Below are 17,550 nucleotides of genomic sequence, written 5' to 3' on the forward strand. Positions count from 1 at the left end.
CTCTCCGTTTTTACAATATTTTGCAGCTACTTTGCAGATTAAAATATTTATGCAAGAAGCTACTCTGGATCTGGGCTACAACAAAAAAATGAAACACAGATATTAGCAAACAGCATGGAGAACATTGTATTGTTTCTTAATTATACATTTTAACTATCAAAATTACCATGTGGAATTGTTGTCTGGAATGGCCTGTTAGGACTTTTCAGATTCCACAGGGTCAAGCTGCCATCAGAGTGACTGCACATGAACTGTTTCCCTTCATGATGCCAAGCAACAGAATGAATAGCCTACAGAAATGGAAGAAGAACTTGAGAATGAAATGGAATGCAGCATTTACACTAACAATATCTTAATGTATGACTTTGGATTATATTAATCTAATGCTATATCAACAGTTGGATGGTTCTTGTTTGTCTAAAGTCCACTACCAACACTTTTTAGTAAACAATAGCTGTAATAGACTGCTAATCAAGCAAAACAATTTATTATAAATGCTAACATAGCATAAGAATGTAAGAAAGCTTGTACTGAAACAGACAAAAATTGAAGGAATGGGGTATTAAGGAAAAAGGATAAAAGGTAAGATATAAGACCAAAGGACATACAGTGCAATCGTAATATGTGTGATAGTTATCCTTAGAAGGATTTAATCTGGCAAACGCAAGAAAAAAAATAACAAGTTTTACAGGTAACATGTGAGACATGCAGCCTTCCCCAGAGGACTATTTAGGAGAAGTAGAAATGGTACTCTGTTCTTGAACAGTTTTCCCCTTTGCATACTGAAGTTTCAGAGCAAGTAGACAGAAATCTGGGATGTTTCATATAAAAACAAAACCACTAAAGAAACCAGGATTGTTTCATTGATACAGGAAATTATCAAAACAATAATGTAAGATCCTTTTGGAACAGATAATGCTTCAGAGAAGGGGAATATCGCACTCCAATGTACACAGTGCAAGTTATGTATGCCAAAAAGCAACACTTCAAAAATTAGTAGTCCATTCTTAGTATTCCATTCATAAAGTAGTGGAACTGACTGAAAATACCCATAAATACATCAAACCAGATGAAAGTAAGTGCTTCGTTTTCACTGGTATGTGGTGAAAACTAACAAAAGCCATTTTCTGACAAAACAAAGTATTGTTTTGTTGTATACCAGTTTCTCACAGACTTTCCTCAGAAGCACAAACTCACTGAATTTTCCCTTGAATCCATTTTCCTTACAGAAATGTTAGCTGCCTAATAGCAAAAATCTCCATATATTTTACTGTAAATGTAAGTAAAAGGGACCTATATTTTAATGCAGTTTAGTAAGTGTCCATTTTTGCAACCCAGGAAATCCTAAGGCCTTGCATGCACTTACAAGTGCGTATAGCCATTTACCTGATTTATTAAAATAATTTAAAATCATGTCTGCATATTCATAAGTCAGCACTGGAGTTGTTCACATCAATTTGCTTAAGCTGACAAGAAATAAACGTAAGTGCTACTGGTCACTGTTCAAAATTCCCTGTTGATCTTGTCACGGTTCATTCATTGTTATGACTGCTAATGGTTCATGGTTTGGAGGGAATATCAGAAAAAAACAATAAAAAGGCTGTGACCCTTTCTGAAAACTTTACTCAGTTCCTGAGTCTGAACAGCAAAGCAACAAATGACCCAGCAGTAAGTTGTCCCAGATATTTTAACAGGACTCTGACATGCCTTGTATATGAATGCTTTGCTAATACACTACTAAGCTAGTCATGCCAATGAAGATTCAACAGAGCTGAACAAAGTGAACTCCAGATATTTATTTATGTTCAAGTCACATAATGGGTGTCACTCAAACTTCTACCTACCAGAAGGAGACTGGCACACAATCGAGAAGATACCAAACCATAACTGAAGCCACAAAAGACAACACAGCAAGATGGTTCATACAGTATCCAATGCCACTGCCCTCAGGTATTAAGAATCTTAGGTCTGTGGGGAGCGCTGCTACACTTACACTGAAGGCACGTCTATCCTCATGCCAAATAATTCTGACATGAGCTCATTCATGCTTGCTGTCATGCCAAATTTGAATCTGCTTTTGATATGTTATCACATATAGAAACATTTCACATGGTTACAGTTGCTAACTGTGTCTGAGCAGGAGCTGCTTGTTAAACTGCCTCTCAGCTGCTAGGTACCACCTGAGCTGAGGAGGAAGGCTCCTGTCACAGACAGTTGGCATAGCAGCAACTCAAACTCACCTGTTTGTTAGGCTTTGCTCCCAAACCAGCAAGAAATACTTAAAATTGCTTTTGGAGGTCTCAGTTGGGATTCACTACTAATACTGAAAGGCGGTACTGAATAAGTCCCTAATTTTCTCCCTGCTAGAATATGTCTAGCATTCTGATCCACTTCTTTAGCATCCACACAAAAAAGGAGCAGTTGTTTGTGTAGAACAGGAATTCATCACAGTGGATGACTCATGTGAATGTTCACACAGTGTATGCGCATAAAGCATATTACACCAGGTTGGGCATGTTTCTTCTTCTGCAGTACCAACAGTGGTTGGATATGTGTTCCATCTTCTCTCATACTCAGCATGTACTAAAATTAAGCATGCTCAACACCATTTCAGTTCCTCCCCAACCACAAACCTCCTCCAGTGAGGACTAATGGGGACTCTAGGACCACTTTAACCATATTTTGAACAAGCATCATACTCATCCTATTCCTTCAGTCTTATAATGCTTTGTGTTTCTAGTACTGCAGGACCATTACAGCAAGGTGCACATCTGATTTCATACTTCCATAAGGGCATAGTGCTTGATAAAGGTAGGGAGATGTCATTTAGTAAAGGTCTTTGTGAACTCTGCAGTTTCATTTTGGAGAGTCGGTCTAATGAAATACAATGACTATGCTTCAGGAAGCTCTGAATGTGCATTAACACTACCTGCCAAACTTTTAAACAGTCTGCGTATGAAGATGGCTAGTTTTTTGGGTCTGTCAACCGTCAACAATAACTTGAGAATCCTTTGAAGGATCTGTCATGATTATGTGCTTTCTTTTTATACCAATTGGTGGAAATAAACATTTGAAGGAATTTACAAAAGATCTTACAAGGAAAGCCTTTTATAAAGGGCATCATATAGCAGCATTGATTGAAATGGCCTTAATACCTCATACATATTGCCACTGAGAAGATGACAATCATCATCACACAAAGAAACAAATTTGCAGCTGACATCTTGAACAGCAGCCACAAGATTCTTTAGTAGCAGCTTCAAGCTCCACTCTGGCACCAGGTACTCAGTAAGCGAGAACATTTTAGTCTCTTGAGAAGCTTTGACACAGTAGAGAAGAAACTTTTAAAACTCCTTGTATCAGGAGCTGATGAACTGAGGCAGGTTCTAACTGATCATCAGTGGGGCTACTTCTACCTTCAGTGAGTAAATCGTAAATATGAGAGAGAAGTTTTAAAGGGAAGATACAGACTTAGAAGAACATCAAGCAGACAAGTTCCAGATAATGCAACTTGTACAGCCTTTTCTATCCTTGGTGAGAACTTCTCATTTGAAATGAGCAGACATGTTTTATCTGTGGAAGGTTCAAGACACAAAGCGTAGCATGACAGAGATGGAGTAAGAGATGTAGCTGTAAATGCTGCAATTGCAGGTCTGTGAACAGGGGGCAGAGTCTTCAGCTCCATCACTTATAAGCTATCAGGTTGTCTCAAGTGACCTGTTTATTCTAGAAGCAATGTGTCCATACATGAATCTGGATGGCAAGGAAAATAGAAGGGCATACTTCTGCAAGAATTGGACAGATACTGCTAGTACTGTTGGAAACAACTCATCTCCCTGTCATAACATTACCCATATTCTGAGAAGATGTCTGCAATATATCTCATATCCATGTCTGCAATATATCTCATATCCATATCTGCAAGTCTCGTGTGATGTGAAGCATCACACTGGTATGACAATGCTATGCAGCCTAGAAAGGATAGGCAAGATTTCATAGTGGTGATGTCTGAGTAGACTGAGAACCATTATCTTTTGATGATCCTTTTGGTATCCAGCTGTTTAAGTGTGTAAATACAGAGGATCTATTTCATCTGAGCTGTGTGTCCACTACTTCTAAGACCTCAATTAAAAAAAAAACAGTGAACACAGGGAAAAAATTGAATGGAAGAGACCTTTTAATACTGGTTCTCACTGATAATGAAATGAAAGCATTTCTTGTGGCTGTATAAAAAGAAATATCTTTAAACTCATTACATATGAAACTATTACTCTCTACAACAATTGAATATCAGCAGATATAGTTCCTTAAAAAGGAACTTAGATCTTAAAAACGAAGAATATTTAGCCTTGCAGACAATCAGTTACCAGCTTCCTTTCCTCTTCTGTATCAAAAAATATCTGCTGTTAACTTCTCGCTTCTATGCTGCACAGTGACAGGTTCTACAGATCTGAATAACAACAGAGAGCCTCCTTCTCAACAACTGGTCTGGGGAGACTGAAATTCAATGTCATCAAGGGCAATACAAGAGAAATTCAGTTGAGGCTTGATCCTGTGAAAGTAATTGGATGGAGTTTTGAGGATGCTGACATTTATTCTGAGTGACATTACCAAGCTGGGCAGCTATCTGAAGAAGACTGCAGAGAAGTTGCCAGCTTGCCCTGGTGATGAATACTCACAGTCCATCAAAGGCAAGAAAATATGCAGTTTATTGCTGTATTGGGCTTTCTGGGAGGGGTTTTTGGTTGTGTCTTTGGTAACGGGGGAAGGGCTATGGAGATGGCCCTTTAAGAAGCTACCTGAAAAGCTCCCCCTTTTCCTTTGTCAGACCCATCTCTGACCAGGGCCAAGCCAATCAGCGCCCCTGCGAATTCACGTATTTAAGGGGGGGTGCAGGGCATGCCCGTCTCTCTCTCTGGCACCAGCCCTGACTAGTGCGGCCCCAGGTGCGGGTGGCACGGCCCCGGCCTTGCCCGGCGGGGCTTGGCAGGCCCCAACCACAACTGAAGCTTAAGCCCCGCTGCAGCTCCATCCCAAAATAAGGAGAGAGAGAGCCAGGATCTCCAGAACCACCAGAAGAGACCTGCAGCGGAGAAAAGAGTGGGGCCCAAGGAGAACAACTTTGAAGAACACCAAGGTCGGTTGAAGGAAAGAAAAGAAAAGAGAGGGAGGAGGAGGAGGACGCAGAACCCAGGTTCCCCTTTTGCAACCCATGGCGAGAGCCGGGTTGACTGGGCTGCAGCCCTTAGAGCTCAGCGGTGGGGCAGGGCCACATGAGCAGTGGCTGGCCCCGAAGAAGCTGCCACATGAGCAGGTGGCTGCTCCTGAAGAGGCTGTGACTCCGAACAGCATGTGCTGGAGCAGTTCGTGTGTGAAGGAAACTGCAGCTGTGGGCAGACCCAGATTGGACTTTTGAGGATTTTTTCCCCTATGGAAAGGGGGCCACGTGGAAGCAGAGAGAGACACTGGGCTGAGTTTTCCTACTCCTGAGAAGCACGTGGCATGAAAACCGACTGCAAACCCCCACTCCCATCCCCCTGCACCTCAAGACAAAGGGGGAGGGGGAAGGTGAAGAAACCAGAAACAAAAGCTGAGCCTGGAAAGAAGGGAGGGGTGGGGAGAAGGTGCTTTGATTTTAAGATCTGGTTGTATCTTCCATTTGTTCTACTCTGATGTTGGTAACAAATTAAAATTGTTTTGGTTTTATTCCTTATGATGAGTCTGTGTTTTGCCTGTGACCTGTTTAAGTGGTGAGAAGCCCTCCCAGTCCTTATTTTGACTAGCCCTTTTTGGGGCATCGTGGTGCTCAGTTATGCACTGGGCCTAAACCACGACAATTGCAGTACATGCAAAGTGCTCCTTAATAGAGAAGCCTGGTGCCAGTGGCATTTTTTATACTAAACAGAAGTATCTGCTCCACTGATAAGCCAGAAAAGGTCATGCCATCCAATAATCTTTAAAGATGCCAAGAGAGGAAGTGGTGAGTTAGACAAGATTTACAGTTCTTTCACCAACAAACAGGGTGACTACATTAGTTTCAAAACTGGTGCTAAAGAAAGCATAATGACAGTAAGAAAAATGAGGCTCGATTAATTTCATTCAGATCCCATTCAAAGAGGCACTTTGGTATTCAAGAAAAATACAGAACATTTTCAGCAATTTATCTGAGACCTCACAGACACACTGCAATTGCAACTGGCTGGCGCAGAACAACGCTACCAAATGTTGGTCAAACATCACAGGGCACAGAGGCCTTGCATCTGTCTGGATAGAATGGTGAAGGGGAGCAGGAACAATGTTTCAATGTTTTCTGGACTGTGATCTTAGCTGACCGAGCTGCAAGAAGAGGCTTAGGTTTGAAAACTTGGGTTGGTGCCAAATACCAAGTGGCACGTGCTGAAGGAATAATTTGTGACTCAGAAAAGAAACATAACTCAGGATTTAAAAAGAAACTCTTTTTAGGGGCTTCCTAGGGGAACCCTAGCAGATCTGGAACATTATCAAACTGGAGCCTGAAAGTCTGGAATAAATTGCAACGGCTAGTTACACAACCCTTTTAAAGACAAAAGAAGAATCTTGCAACTATTACAGTACGCTATAGCAAACTGTCAAAAGTTGCACAAAGTGGAGCAATGACACAGCAAGTAACCACTGAAGAGGAAAGCACACGACTGAGAAAAAGACCAAAAAAATTCCTGAGGATAGTACTGAAAAAAACCCAACTGAATTGTATGAGAAATTTTCAACAACCAACCACTTTGTCTCAACAAGCAAATAAAAATAATGGCAACAGTATGATGAAGATCCTGTTTTATGTAGTCTCATTCTGAGCACAACAGGAGTGAGTGAACACGCTCCCCTTCCCAGGAGACCTGCAAAAGGAAAAAGTTATCCAGCCTCACGTAATAGAACAGGTGCTTTTTCACAAGTGTATGCACAGGCAGACTGTCACAGGCAATTTAGTGGGCATGTCTTGAGGCTTAAGCACTGGCCTATTTTAAACTCTGAATTACCCTGTCCTTCAGAACATTTGCTCTGTGGATGCTCAGAATCTTAATCTTGAAGCTCAGTGTCGTGTTAATGTGTCTGTGAAAATGGGCCTGAAAGACTGCAGGGTTCAGATATATTCAGATTACTTTTTATAGTGAAAATAAATGTATATACTCCTTGCATGTAATAAGGTGGCAAGATGAAGAAGGAAAGAGAACTACAGGAAACTAATTATTGCCTGGATCACTTTAAAGAAAATGTCCTTTTCTGCCTTCAGTTTTAGCTGCATTCATATTCATCCATGGTGAACTTTACAGACAGGCTGGCAGAGCAAAGTATGCTTTTCCCTAGGGCTAGTGCTAAAATCATAATAACTAGAAATATATCTATTTCTGAAACAGCTTGTTTATTGATACAAGAACTGCATCTGTGTTTGGTACAATCTGCTTACAAACAGCAAGAGACAACTGTCTGATAAAACTATGAGAATTTTGAAAACCTTTTAGTCAGATCTTGAGTACTATGTAACACCAATAGCTCTACAAAACAATTTGTCTTTCATTCTAATTAATGTTCTAGCAATACTCAGTAAATATAATTAAATAATTGCTAATGTAGCTATATCTCAGGCCAGCTCATTACTACACTCTGTTTGACTGAGGTTCCCCACACAGAAACTGATAAACTTGTCAGAATCAAAGGAAAGAGACTGTGTTATAGTACACTCACAAGAGCCTAATGCATTAGAACTAGAGATTTCAGGTTTTGATTTCTATTGTCAACAACGTGTTCAAAAGCATAGCACAAACAGTATTTCCAGAACAAACAATGCTTTAATATAAATATCTTTCTGCTTGGTAAGACATACAACAAACTGCTTTCTGAATTAACAGAAATAGTCTTTCTGAATTAATGGAACTTGCTTACCTCATCATAATAGGCTCTCAAATCAGCTCTTTTAGATCTTAAGTCCCAGAATACTACAGTCCCATTTTCATAGCCTATCAATAGCTGGAGGAGGGAAACAAGCAGAATTATAGTTTCAGACTCAAAAGGTATATACAAATATTGAAGAACTTCATGGTTTTAACACATTTCAAAAATACAAATAAGCACTATAAAAGACATGCCAAACTGTTGTGCAAGATTGCAGTTTGCACTACACGTAATACCCTGCTTTCAAATTATCTCTCAGTATAAACTGCTTCTCATTACTTACAATTTAAGTTCTAATATGGAAGAGAAAATGTGCTTTATACCCCCTTTTTGTTGTTTGTTTGTTTCTGCAAGATTATATGCCTGGACAGTCTTCACAATTGTGTATCTGCTGAGAAAATACGACTGTAGCATGTTCCTCTCAGCTCTTAACTTCCTTGCCCCTGGTTGGAGGGAAAACTGTTTGACACACAAGATATCACTTAAATAACTTAAAACCAAAGGGTCACCAGATTAAACTCCCATTCAGCTACATATATTCCTTTAATCTTTGCTTTCTACTAACTTAAAACATTTTGAAGAACTTGCCTTGCAGAGAATTAATTGCTTGTTTTCCTAGAAACAGGAAAAAAAACCCCAAAATCCGGTATGTCAATTTTTCATTCTTCTAGACCTAGTATATTGAATCATCATGCACACCCAAGAAATACCAGCAAGGAAGATTTGTCAAAAGATGAAAGAGAAGAAAAACGATGCTCAGGAGAAAAATAAGAATTAACACAATCCTTTCTTGTTGTCTCTATTGAAAAGAACTGGATAATTGATCCGGCACTGTATTGAGTACTCTTCATTTGAACATAATTAATTTCAGATCCAATGGAAGATGCAAAGTTTGGCCTACTTGGGTGTCCTGGAAATTGCTTCCCACAGAGCCCATCTTGCTAAGAATCTGTCCTGGACATGAAGACTGGGAATAACCAAACTGGCAGACTCACACATTTCTGCTATGGAATATTTTATACAGCTGGCAGATGTTCTTTGTCTATAAACACATAGATCACAGAATGCAGGCAAGAATTTACAGTTTCTATATTAAGAATTTGAGCAGAAGAATGATGAGACTATCTCTCAGTCTGAGAGACCTTATCAGCATCTTCGTTATCACTCGCTTTAGCTTGCATAAATCATAAATACAAAACTTGGCTGGACTGCTAAACAAAACATCACTTTGTTTCCAAGTTAAATATAACTGATACATCAATACTGCTATAAAAGAGTCTGGGAATACTCTCAGTCCTACTAGATATTATTTTTTATATTCTAATATTCATTCTAGCAATAGAATGGACATGTATTAACTAATCCGGGGATGATTTATGGTTCATATATTTAATACCTGAATATGAACAATACTTGATTACTTAAGAATTCCGCTCCTGAAAAAAATTCAAACTGTCACGGAGATATTTCAGAATATTTGTCATTTTTGCTCTGGACAGGTCCATATGGGATTCTGTGGCAGAGTAAATGTGAAAAGACATCCTGTTCAGAAAGCATGCAGCTAACTGGATAGCACTTGTGTCAGGATGCCATATGGTATTCTGGATGATAGATTGCCATTGAGATGTGTCACAAAGAAGTGTCTTCCTGCTTTCCCTGTTAGTGCAGTGATCCTAAATGGAAGACAACTGTATATCCAGGAGCTAGTGATCCACAGAACAGTTCACCTGAGTAGGTGCAGGCCTGTGCTGTGTTATGTCGTGCTGCACACATAGCACTTGGCTTTCTGGTCTGCATTGTGCCGCACATAATCCTTGGCCACAAGATAAGTTTAGGTGGCTAATTGTAAAGAAGAAGCCTATAGGCAGCTCCCACTTGGTAAGGGCAATTACAGCGCTTTTGTGTCCTTATCTTAATCTCAATGTAAGGCAGTATGTGCTTATGCAAATATCCTTTTGCTTGACAGCAGAAATGAACAGATTAAAAAAAGAGATCTCTTTTGAGATCTCTAAAGACTAAAATGCTGGCAAACCTCTTCACAGAGGGAACCAGCACAGTGTGCTGAGCTGTTATTGGAAGTCCATCCAATGCTCCACAACTTGGGATTCCCACCATCTAAATGAATGTAAGATTATCTTCTTTTTTCTTTTTGCATTAACTTATTAATAATTACTTTTTTAATTAATTTTGTATTAATTTCTTTTTGTATTAACTCCAACAAATGGTATTTTAATCAATATGTTATGGGGTTTGAGTGCCTCCCTTACTGTCATCATAACAAGCACCTGCACCAGTGCATTACAGCTAGGTACCAAACCAGTTGAGTTCACTTTCTACCTACCAGTATTTTTTTCACCTCAGCTTTTGTACAAATATATTCAGGAAACTGAAGGAAAATAAAAGCATTTAGTATGTGACCCTGTTTCATAATAAGCCTTTCTTCCTGGTGAGCAGACTTGTCTTTCGATTTTTATCACTCTCTTTTGCAAAGATATAATGCTCCAGGTAATTACTAAAGAAGGTTAAATACGCTCTATCAGAGACAGCATTTCACCTGATCTATTGCTGAAATGCTTAATTCACAACAGTACTACAGAAATGCAAAATACAAAGTGCTGTGATTTCAGGGAAGAAGTTGAAAGATAAATAGATTTGCTACATAGCTGGGAATCTCTACTTTTCTCAGATGGTAGCCATGCTGCTAAACTCCTAGTACTGTGGTATGACACTAAAGTCAGAATTCCAACTGGGTGAATGTGATGAGTCTCCTTGCCAGTATATTTATGATGTTCTGAACTCTGACCTGTGCGAACCATAGGAAACCCAAATAGTTGCACTCCTCCTGGCCATGGTAAACACTTCAGAGATCTATAAGACAAACTCTATGTCTGTAACATACAATGAGGTAAAAAATAAAACATCCACAAATGCAGTTGGAGAGGAAACATAGACATAAAGAAACGTAAAGATGAAAATTATGTTTAAAATGAGTCCAGGAAGGAAAACCCCAAAGATTTCTCTTCAACTTGTGTTTTCTGGCACCTTGTTTAATTACTCATGCTTAATTAGGTTAAGAACCATGCAGAAGGCTGGACAGAACTTGAAGGAGGGAGGAGTCCTGGCAAGATCTTCCTTGTTGCTTGTTGTTCCTTGTTGTTGTAGAGTTGCTACACATTTTGACTTAACAAATCCTTCTTCATGAAATATTTTGGATGATGGTCTTTCAGGGAGATTTCTCCTTTACAATCAACTAATTGCATCCTGGTATGTGCCAGCCAGCCCCTTCCTTGTCTTAGTTGCACAAAACAGTTGGGAGGAAAAAAAACCAAGCCTGCCAAATGCACACTGTATTTAGCTGTTATTAGATCTCAGAACACAAACTCAGAGATGGGAAGTTTAGCCCACCAGCTAATAGTTAATAACATTAAACCTCTTCCTATTAAGCTTTCTCCAGTTGCTGGAAACTGCAGATCATTGCAGTTAATGTCTCCTCCCGTGTCAGCAAGAAAAATCATGTTTGCTACAGATCTGCCACTTACAAATGTCTGTGCACTTCAGTCTGTTCCTAATGTACACTTATTAATTGATTTGGCAGACACAGTTATATTTCATGGACTTAATCACTAGGTCCCCAAATTGTTCTTAAGTGACACATTAAATGCTCAAATTCTCTCTGTCGTCTGTCTTCCAGCCACAGCTTGCTAGATTCATAAAAAAGACTGTTTCCAAAGCCTACTTTGATAGTTTGCCTGGAGGGCACTCTGGAAACATTTTGACTGGCAGAAGTCTTCTAGAATTACATTCACTCTTTTGGCACAAAAAAACTGGTCATCAGTCACTGACATAAGCTGAAACTTTAGGAATTTAAAGAATTTTTAAAAGATGAATATTCAGTCAGCACACAAATTTCCCTGGCTTACAAAAAGAGATGATAGATTTGGAAAGTTTTATCTATGTTCTAGGACTCCCAATCACTCAGTGCCCATAGGAGAATGCTACTTAGTTACTTCAGCAAAACATGCCCATATCTGTAAACAACTTCATGATATCCCAGAGAAAGATATATCACTGGATCATTGCAGAGTACAATAACCTTGTACTTGTAAAGTACAAGAATATCTGTATTTTGAGCAATGATTTTGACTGATTTGTACCCACTATTTAATTCCTGAAGCACTAAGTAAAGAACACTTTCAACTGCTGCACTGCTATGAAGTGATGCGAGGAGTCTGATTTCTCCAGCCAACACCTTTAGGTGATCTTTGATTAACTTGAAGCTGAGGAGCTAAGCAGAGTATGTAGAACAATGTTGAAACAGCTCTGTTGACTAAGAATAACTCTACTAAATTAAACAAAAGGTCTACCTATCATAATATCTTGTACTTAAATAGCTAAGAGCAAACACCAAACAACAATATGTTAGAAGGCCAAGTACTTATCATACTGACATATTCTCTCAGCCTAAGTAATTTTCTCATTCAAAGATAGCCAGCTTTACAACTAGTCATGACTCCATTTAACCTCAGCTTTAATAACATTCCAGGAAAATTTAGCAAACCTTGTCAGTAACCCTCAAATTGATTTATCTTGTGCTATCTTTTCTAGTCTCCCTTATGACCAATACACATTTTCAGATGCCACAGAACCATTTAGAAAAAGTTTTATAGCTTCTACCCATTGCACATTTGAAGAAGCATTTAATTCACTTTTACAGAACCTGACTTTTGTCAGCTTCATTTGATATCCTTTTAGTTTTTGTATTGAAAGAGACTATAAACTTCTTCTACCGTCTTCGTAAAAACTGTGATTTTCAAACTCGGAATCACAATCAGCTCTTTACCACAATGAACTGTCCTGTCTCACTTAGTTGTGTCTCATATAGAAAACCTTGCCTCTTCTCTGAATTTCTTCTAGCACAATTATGTTCTTTTAGAGACAGAAGGACAAAAAATACACTCAGCATAAGGCAGGTAAGTCAACCATCCATTTATGCAATAGTCCTGTTTTGTTCTCTATTCTTCTCCACATAATGCCTAATTTTGATTTTCTTTATTGGTCACCACTGTGCTGACATTTTCACCGAACTGTCAATCATCATTCAAAACTTTTGATACCAAACAGTAATGATCAGCTCAGACTGATTGATTGATACGTAAAGTCAGAAATACGTCTTCCCACACATACCACTTCCCATCATTTACACTGAATACTTACAAAAGACAGTATTTAACCTGCCATCTTGCTGCTGAGTTTCTCAGTCTCCAAAAGTCCAGCAAATCTGATCATATCACTGCTTACTCTCTTTTCTATGTTGTTTATGCTGAACAGCAGAAGTCGCAGAAGTTGGTTGTTTGTTGGGTTGGTTTTTTTTTTCCCATTTTGAATAAAGATTTATTGTTTTTAACCTTCATTCTTTCAACCAACGTTTAATGAGACTTAGTTGAAAAAATTATTTACTCTTTTTCTCCACTGTTGTGTTTTTTGACATGGAGCTATGTCTTTTGATTTAGTGCTTGGATCTTCTCTTACATATGTGTGTACCTTTCACTGTAATCTTCCTGTAAATAACAAATACTATCAATTCCACATTCTGAAAATCTGCAAGTGCTTTGTACCCATTTGTTCTCTACACCACTCCCAAACTATCAATGATATCAACAGATGCACTAGGACGGTTTTAGTATGGCTTACACTTTCTACTCTTTCTCCCCATAAATTTCCAATGCTTGTTTTTGATAGGGACCCATCTGATTTTGCTGCTGCTGCTGTTGTTAGTATGCTAGTACTTCATCTGTGTCCAGATGTCTCCAACGTCCCTTCTAAGCAATAACCAATTGTACTTCCAAGCAAGTTCTCCTCTAACTCCCTTTCCTGGGATCTTTTCATCTTCTCTCTTTTTGAGTCAAAATATTTTAGGTTTCTGTTTGGACACGGTACATGACATTCCAGTAAGAGATGTTCACTCACAAAACCATTTTTAAAGTATCATATCCTTTTTCCCTCCACTGTGTGCTTTAAGTAGGTCACCAGCAGCTTCTGTTGTGGCCAGTGAACAAGAGTTATGCCTCATCAATAAACCTTGGTTTTTATCAGGTATTTTGCCATAACTAGTTAAATAGCATTTCATGATGAATTCCGGTTTGAAGCTAAAACATTGCACTCCATAATGTTTAATTACTGTATTTGCTGTATTCTAAATTGCTTGATCTGTTGTGATTCTTCCAAAAAGGCTTAGAGATTCAATCTAATTTTTTTGGAGGGCTACCTGGCAAGTGTATCATTTACACATAGTTTGCCTTGCAAATATGGATAGGTCCAAGGATGGATAATGCAAATTAAATTCAGATGTAGTCATCAGTGTTTTTCTAGGTACCCATATTAACTTCAGCACAACATTCTCCATATCAGTATCAGAAATTCAAAATGCTGCTAGTTTCCAATAACCATCAGCTGTTATGTGAGGCACAGATACACCATTTGTAAGATGCAGTCCTTTGTAAACACACACTGAAATGCAATTGGCAATAGTGATCAAAAATTATGAGATAGTTAAATGCCCCTTCCACACAGGCAAAATGCTCAAAAATTCAGTAGCAACACATGAATAAAAAAACTCTAATAAAACTGTCATTCTGGCAACCAAATTTCATTTTGGAAAAGCTACTGTATAAATAAAGCCAACTCAGATTTTGCCTCCTGATGGTATCAATCACAACCCTAGCTCTCTGACTACATGTCTTGTTTCCACTTCTTGACAGCTCTTTGCTATTCTCAACTCTGTTCATAAACAGCAGTAAGTTCCAAATATGGGCTACTATCATCATTATACTTGTATAAGAAAAAGAGTCATTACTTTATGAAAACTTACTATAATGACTTCATAATAGCATGTTTATACAAGTACTAAAGTCATAATACAGATTTAGTCAATTCTTTCTTAAGCAAAACTCAAGTTTATCTAATTAGGTACCAATTTTGATTTGCTATATGTTTCAAAGTACAGTATGTTGTGTGTATCACAGATTTTTACTCATTACAATTGTATAAAGATAACTTTTTTTCTTAAAAACTGTAAAATAGTACAAGTGACCTTGCAAAATATATAAAGCAAGCAGATGAAAAAATTAGTGAGTAAGGAAAAAGAAAGACCTATCAAGGCAAACAAAGGCTATGAAATGTTGCAATATTTTATACCGTTAGTTGTACTCACTTTTCCCTCATCTCTTGGGCTGTCACTTAAATGTACGACCGGACCAGGGTGAGTCTTTGTGGATCTGCAAGACAAAAATAAATACAAGTTTGTGAATAATTTTTGTATGAAGAGCTAAATGTTTACCTTAATTTCTAGGTATGCTAAAATATACCCTTAATGGTTGAAAAGTCATTCTAAAAAGTCAAATAGGGGAAGATAACTATCCAAGAGTTATCCATATCTTTTCATGTTCTTCTTTATTTCTTTTTTACTGTTATAAGGCAAAGATTCTCCTTTGTTGAGGAATCTTTTCTTCAATTTTTAAAAAAATCTCACTATTCCTCCCATTACAGTATTTTTTCCTCTCATTTCTAAGGCTATTTTGCCTTTTCTGTTGTCAACAACCTCTCTTTCTGCCCTCCCTCCTCACTTGCTCAGTTTCAAGGCTACTCTGGAAAGTCTTCACTGGATTCATTTCAATTACTGATAACAAGACTCATCAAGTTCCAATCTCATTAATAACAGGGCTTCAGTAATCTCTGCTACACTGCTCTATCCAGTAGCTTCTTAGCATTACTGCAGTGAGGTTTCAGAAATGGAGCATCTGCCCTTTGTTTACTCTGTAAAGCCTTCTGACATTTCCAGATCAACTAATACAGTTACACACACATTGCAGGTTCAGTGAGGTTCCACAGCCATAAGACTCATCCCATGAATCTTCATAAGCCTCTATAAAGATTCCTTATTGTTCTTGCTGTCCCCTCTCATTTTGTAACATGTACCAACAATGTGTTTGAGCCATTGATGTTCAGCACCTGACAGTAAATGCAAATCATAGGAAACTCAATGGACAGATAAAGATTTTTCACCTGTCATCTTTTCTGACCATTTTTCTTTAGGCCCTGGAAGGAAGGAGGAAGGTCTTCTTCCCCTACAGAGGAAGAAGACAATCACCAGTCCACGAAGCTTCAGGCTATTTGAGGGCCTACACAGAACAGGACCTTTCTTCCATCTAGACAGCTTAGGCACTAGACTGGTTGGTCTTGGTTCACCAAAGGTCGCCAGGAAAAGAAATATGGCAGAGATTGGCTGGGCTCATAAAGCTAAAACTTTATCTGGAAGTCATACCTAAAACTACTTAGGCTCCAAGTTGAAAAACAAACTGCAAGAGAATTAAAGAAACAAAACAAAACCAAGGTACTCTAGTGAAACTGCTCAAAGGATTTTCCTAAATTAACATCGTTCCTCTTCCTTTGGCTCAAATACTGCACTATAGCAAAACTGGCCTCTTTGTTCTACTGGGTCAGACTACAAATCAAGATTGAGAGTGGTATGCAAAAATTTCCAGGCAACTCAAACGTTAAAACACCATGGAGTAATCCATATCTTCATAGACTCATTCCCAAAATAGTACATGATTCAACACTCCTGAAAGCACACACTCTTTTCTCTGGCCTCTATTTTTTGCCTGTAGAATGCTTTAAATATTTCAGCTATTTGGTCATGCACCAAAGCTGGGCAGCAAAGACCTTGCCTGATATTTACCCCTAAGCTAAAGACAATGAAAAATTACTCCAGATATCCTTAGACCTTCAAAACTAAATTTAATCCAAACCAAAGAGACAGAAAACTGAGCCATCTAAAGGCCAGACAACCTTCCAAGACTATACCCCATGCCTTCACATATATTTTAACAGCACTGCTAACAGCATACACAAAGCTAGTAGCAATATGGCAAGTCCCTTCCTTGGTGAAGCTTCTCCATGAGATGATCCCATGCCACCACCTTCAGCTTTGGCAGATCATGTTTCCACAGATGCTTGCAGTATGTTACTTTCTACATGAGGTGTCGGTGAGCAAGGATTCTGCAAGAGCATTTTGCAACATATCCCAGCACAGAAGTGAGATCAGCAGAAAAGCAGGACAGCCGGTTTCTACAGCAATAGTTTATATCAACTGTCTTTAATGGTGCCAGCAGCAAGTACCCATTTGGCTTGAGACATGGCATGCGGCAATTTTTGCAGAGATGCAGTTAGCAGATCTGGCTGTCATTCTTATCCAAGCCAACTATCCAGAAGGGACCGCTCTGGCAGAGTTTCTGTTTCTGAGTAACCTGTACTGGAATAAAAAGATGATTTCCACAACACCAGACCTTGAAGCAGACAAGGTAAGTAAGCAGTGATGGGGAACTGAAGGGTGAAATGAGAGTATTTGTAAGCAGTGCTTAGACTCACACATATCTTGTCCCTCTGTACTCAGTGAATATGACATCTTGGAGTATTCTATGATGCTTTGAACCTTGTCTCAGACCTAGGTTTACCTATCTGAACAGGTCAGAGTATGTGGATGGAAAGGACTACATCTATTTGGGGTATGTGCTGCCTATGCCACGATGGGCAAAGGAGGAAGGATAAGAATAAGAGGAAAAAAAA

The 17,550-nt window shown here is 38.7% G+C and overlaps 1 protein-coding gene across 1 annotated transcript in view; it reads right to left on the minus strand.

The window, feature by feature from the left end:
* The window catches only part of STXBP5L (syntaxin binding protein 5-like), a 97,161-nt gene extending 80,368 nt beyond the window's left edge, over positions 1 to 16,793 (minus strand). Inside the window, exons 1-4 of the mRNA XM_010186848.1 lie at positions 16,789 to 16,793; positions 15,137 to 15,200; positions 7,918 to 8,001; positions 167 to 290 (exon numbers count right to left, since the gene is read on the minus strand). Of these exons, the coding sequence (XP_010185150.1) occupies positions 167 to 290; positions 7,918 to 8,001; positions 15,137 to 15,200; positions 16,789 to 16,793 (277 nt within the window). The remainder of the gene's footprint in view (positions 1 to 166; positions 291 to 7,917; positions 8,002 to 15,136; positions 15,201 to 16,788) is intronic.
* Positions 16,794 to 17,550: the final 757 nt, after the last annotated feature.

This window comes from Mesitornis unicolor, unplaced genomic scaffold (genome assembly GCF_000695765.1).
Source record: "Mesitornis unicolor isolate BGI_N332 unplaced genomic scaffold, ASM69576v1 scaffold12216, whole genome shotgun sequence".
Classification (NCBI taxonomy): Eukaryota; Metazoa; Chordata; class Aves; order Mesitornithiformes; family Mesitornithidae; genus Mesitornis; species Mesitornis unicolor.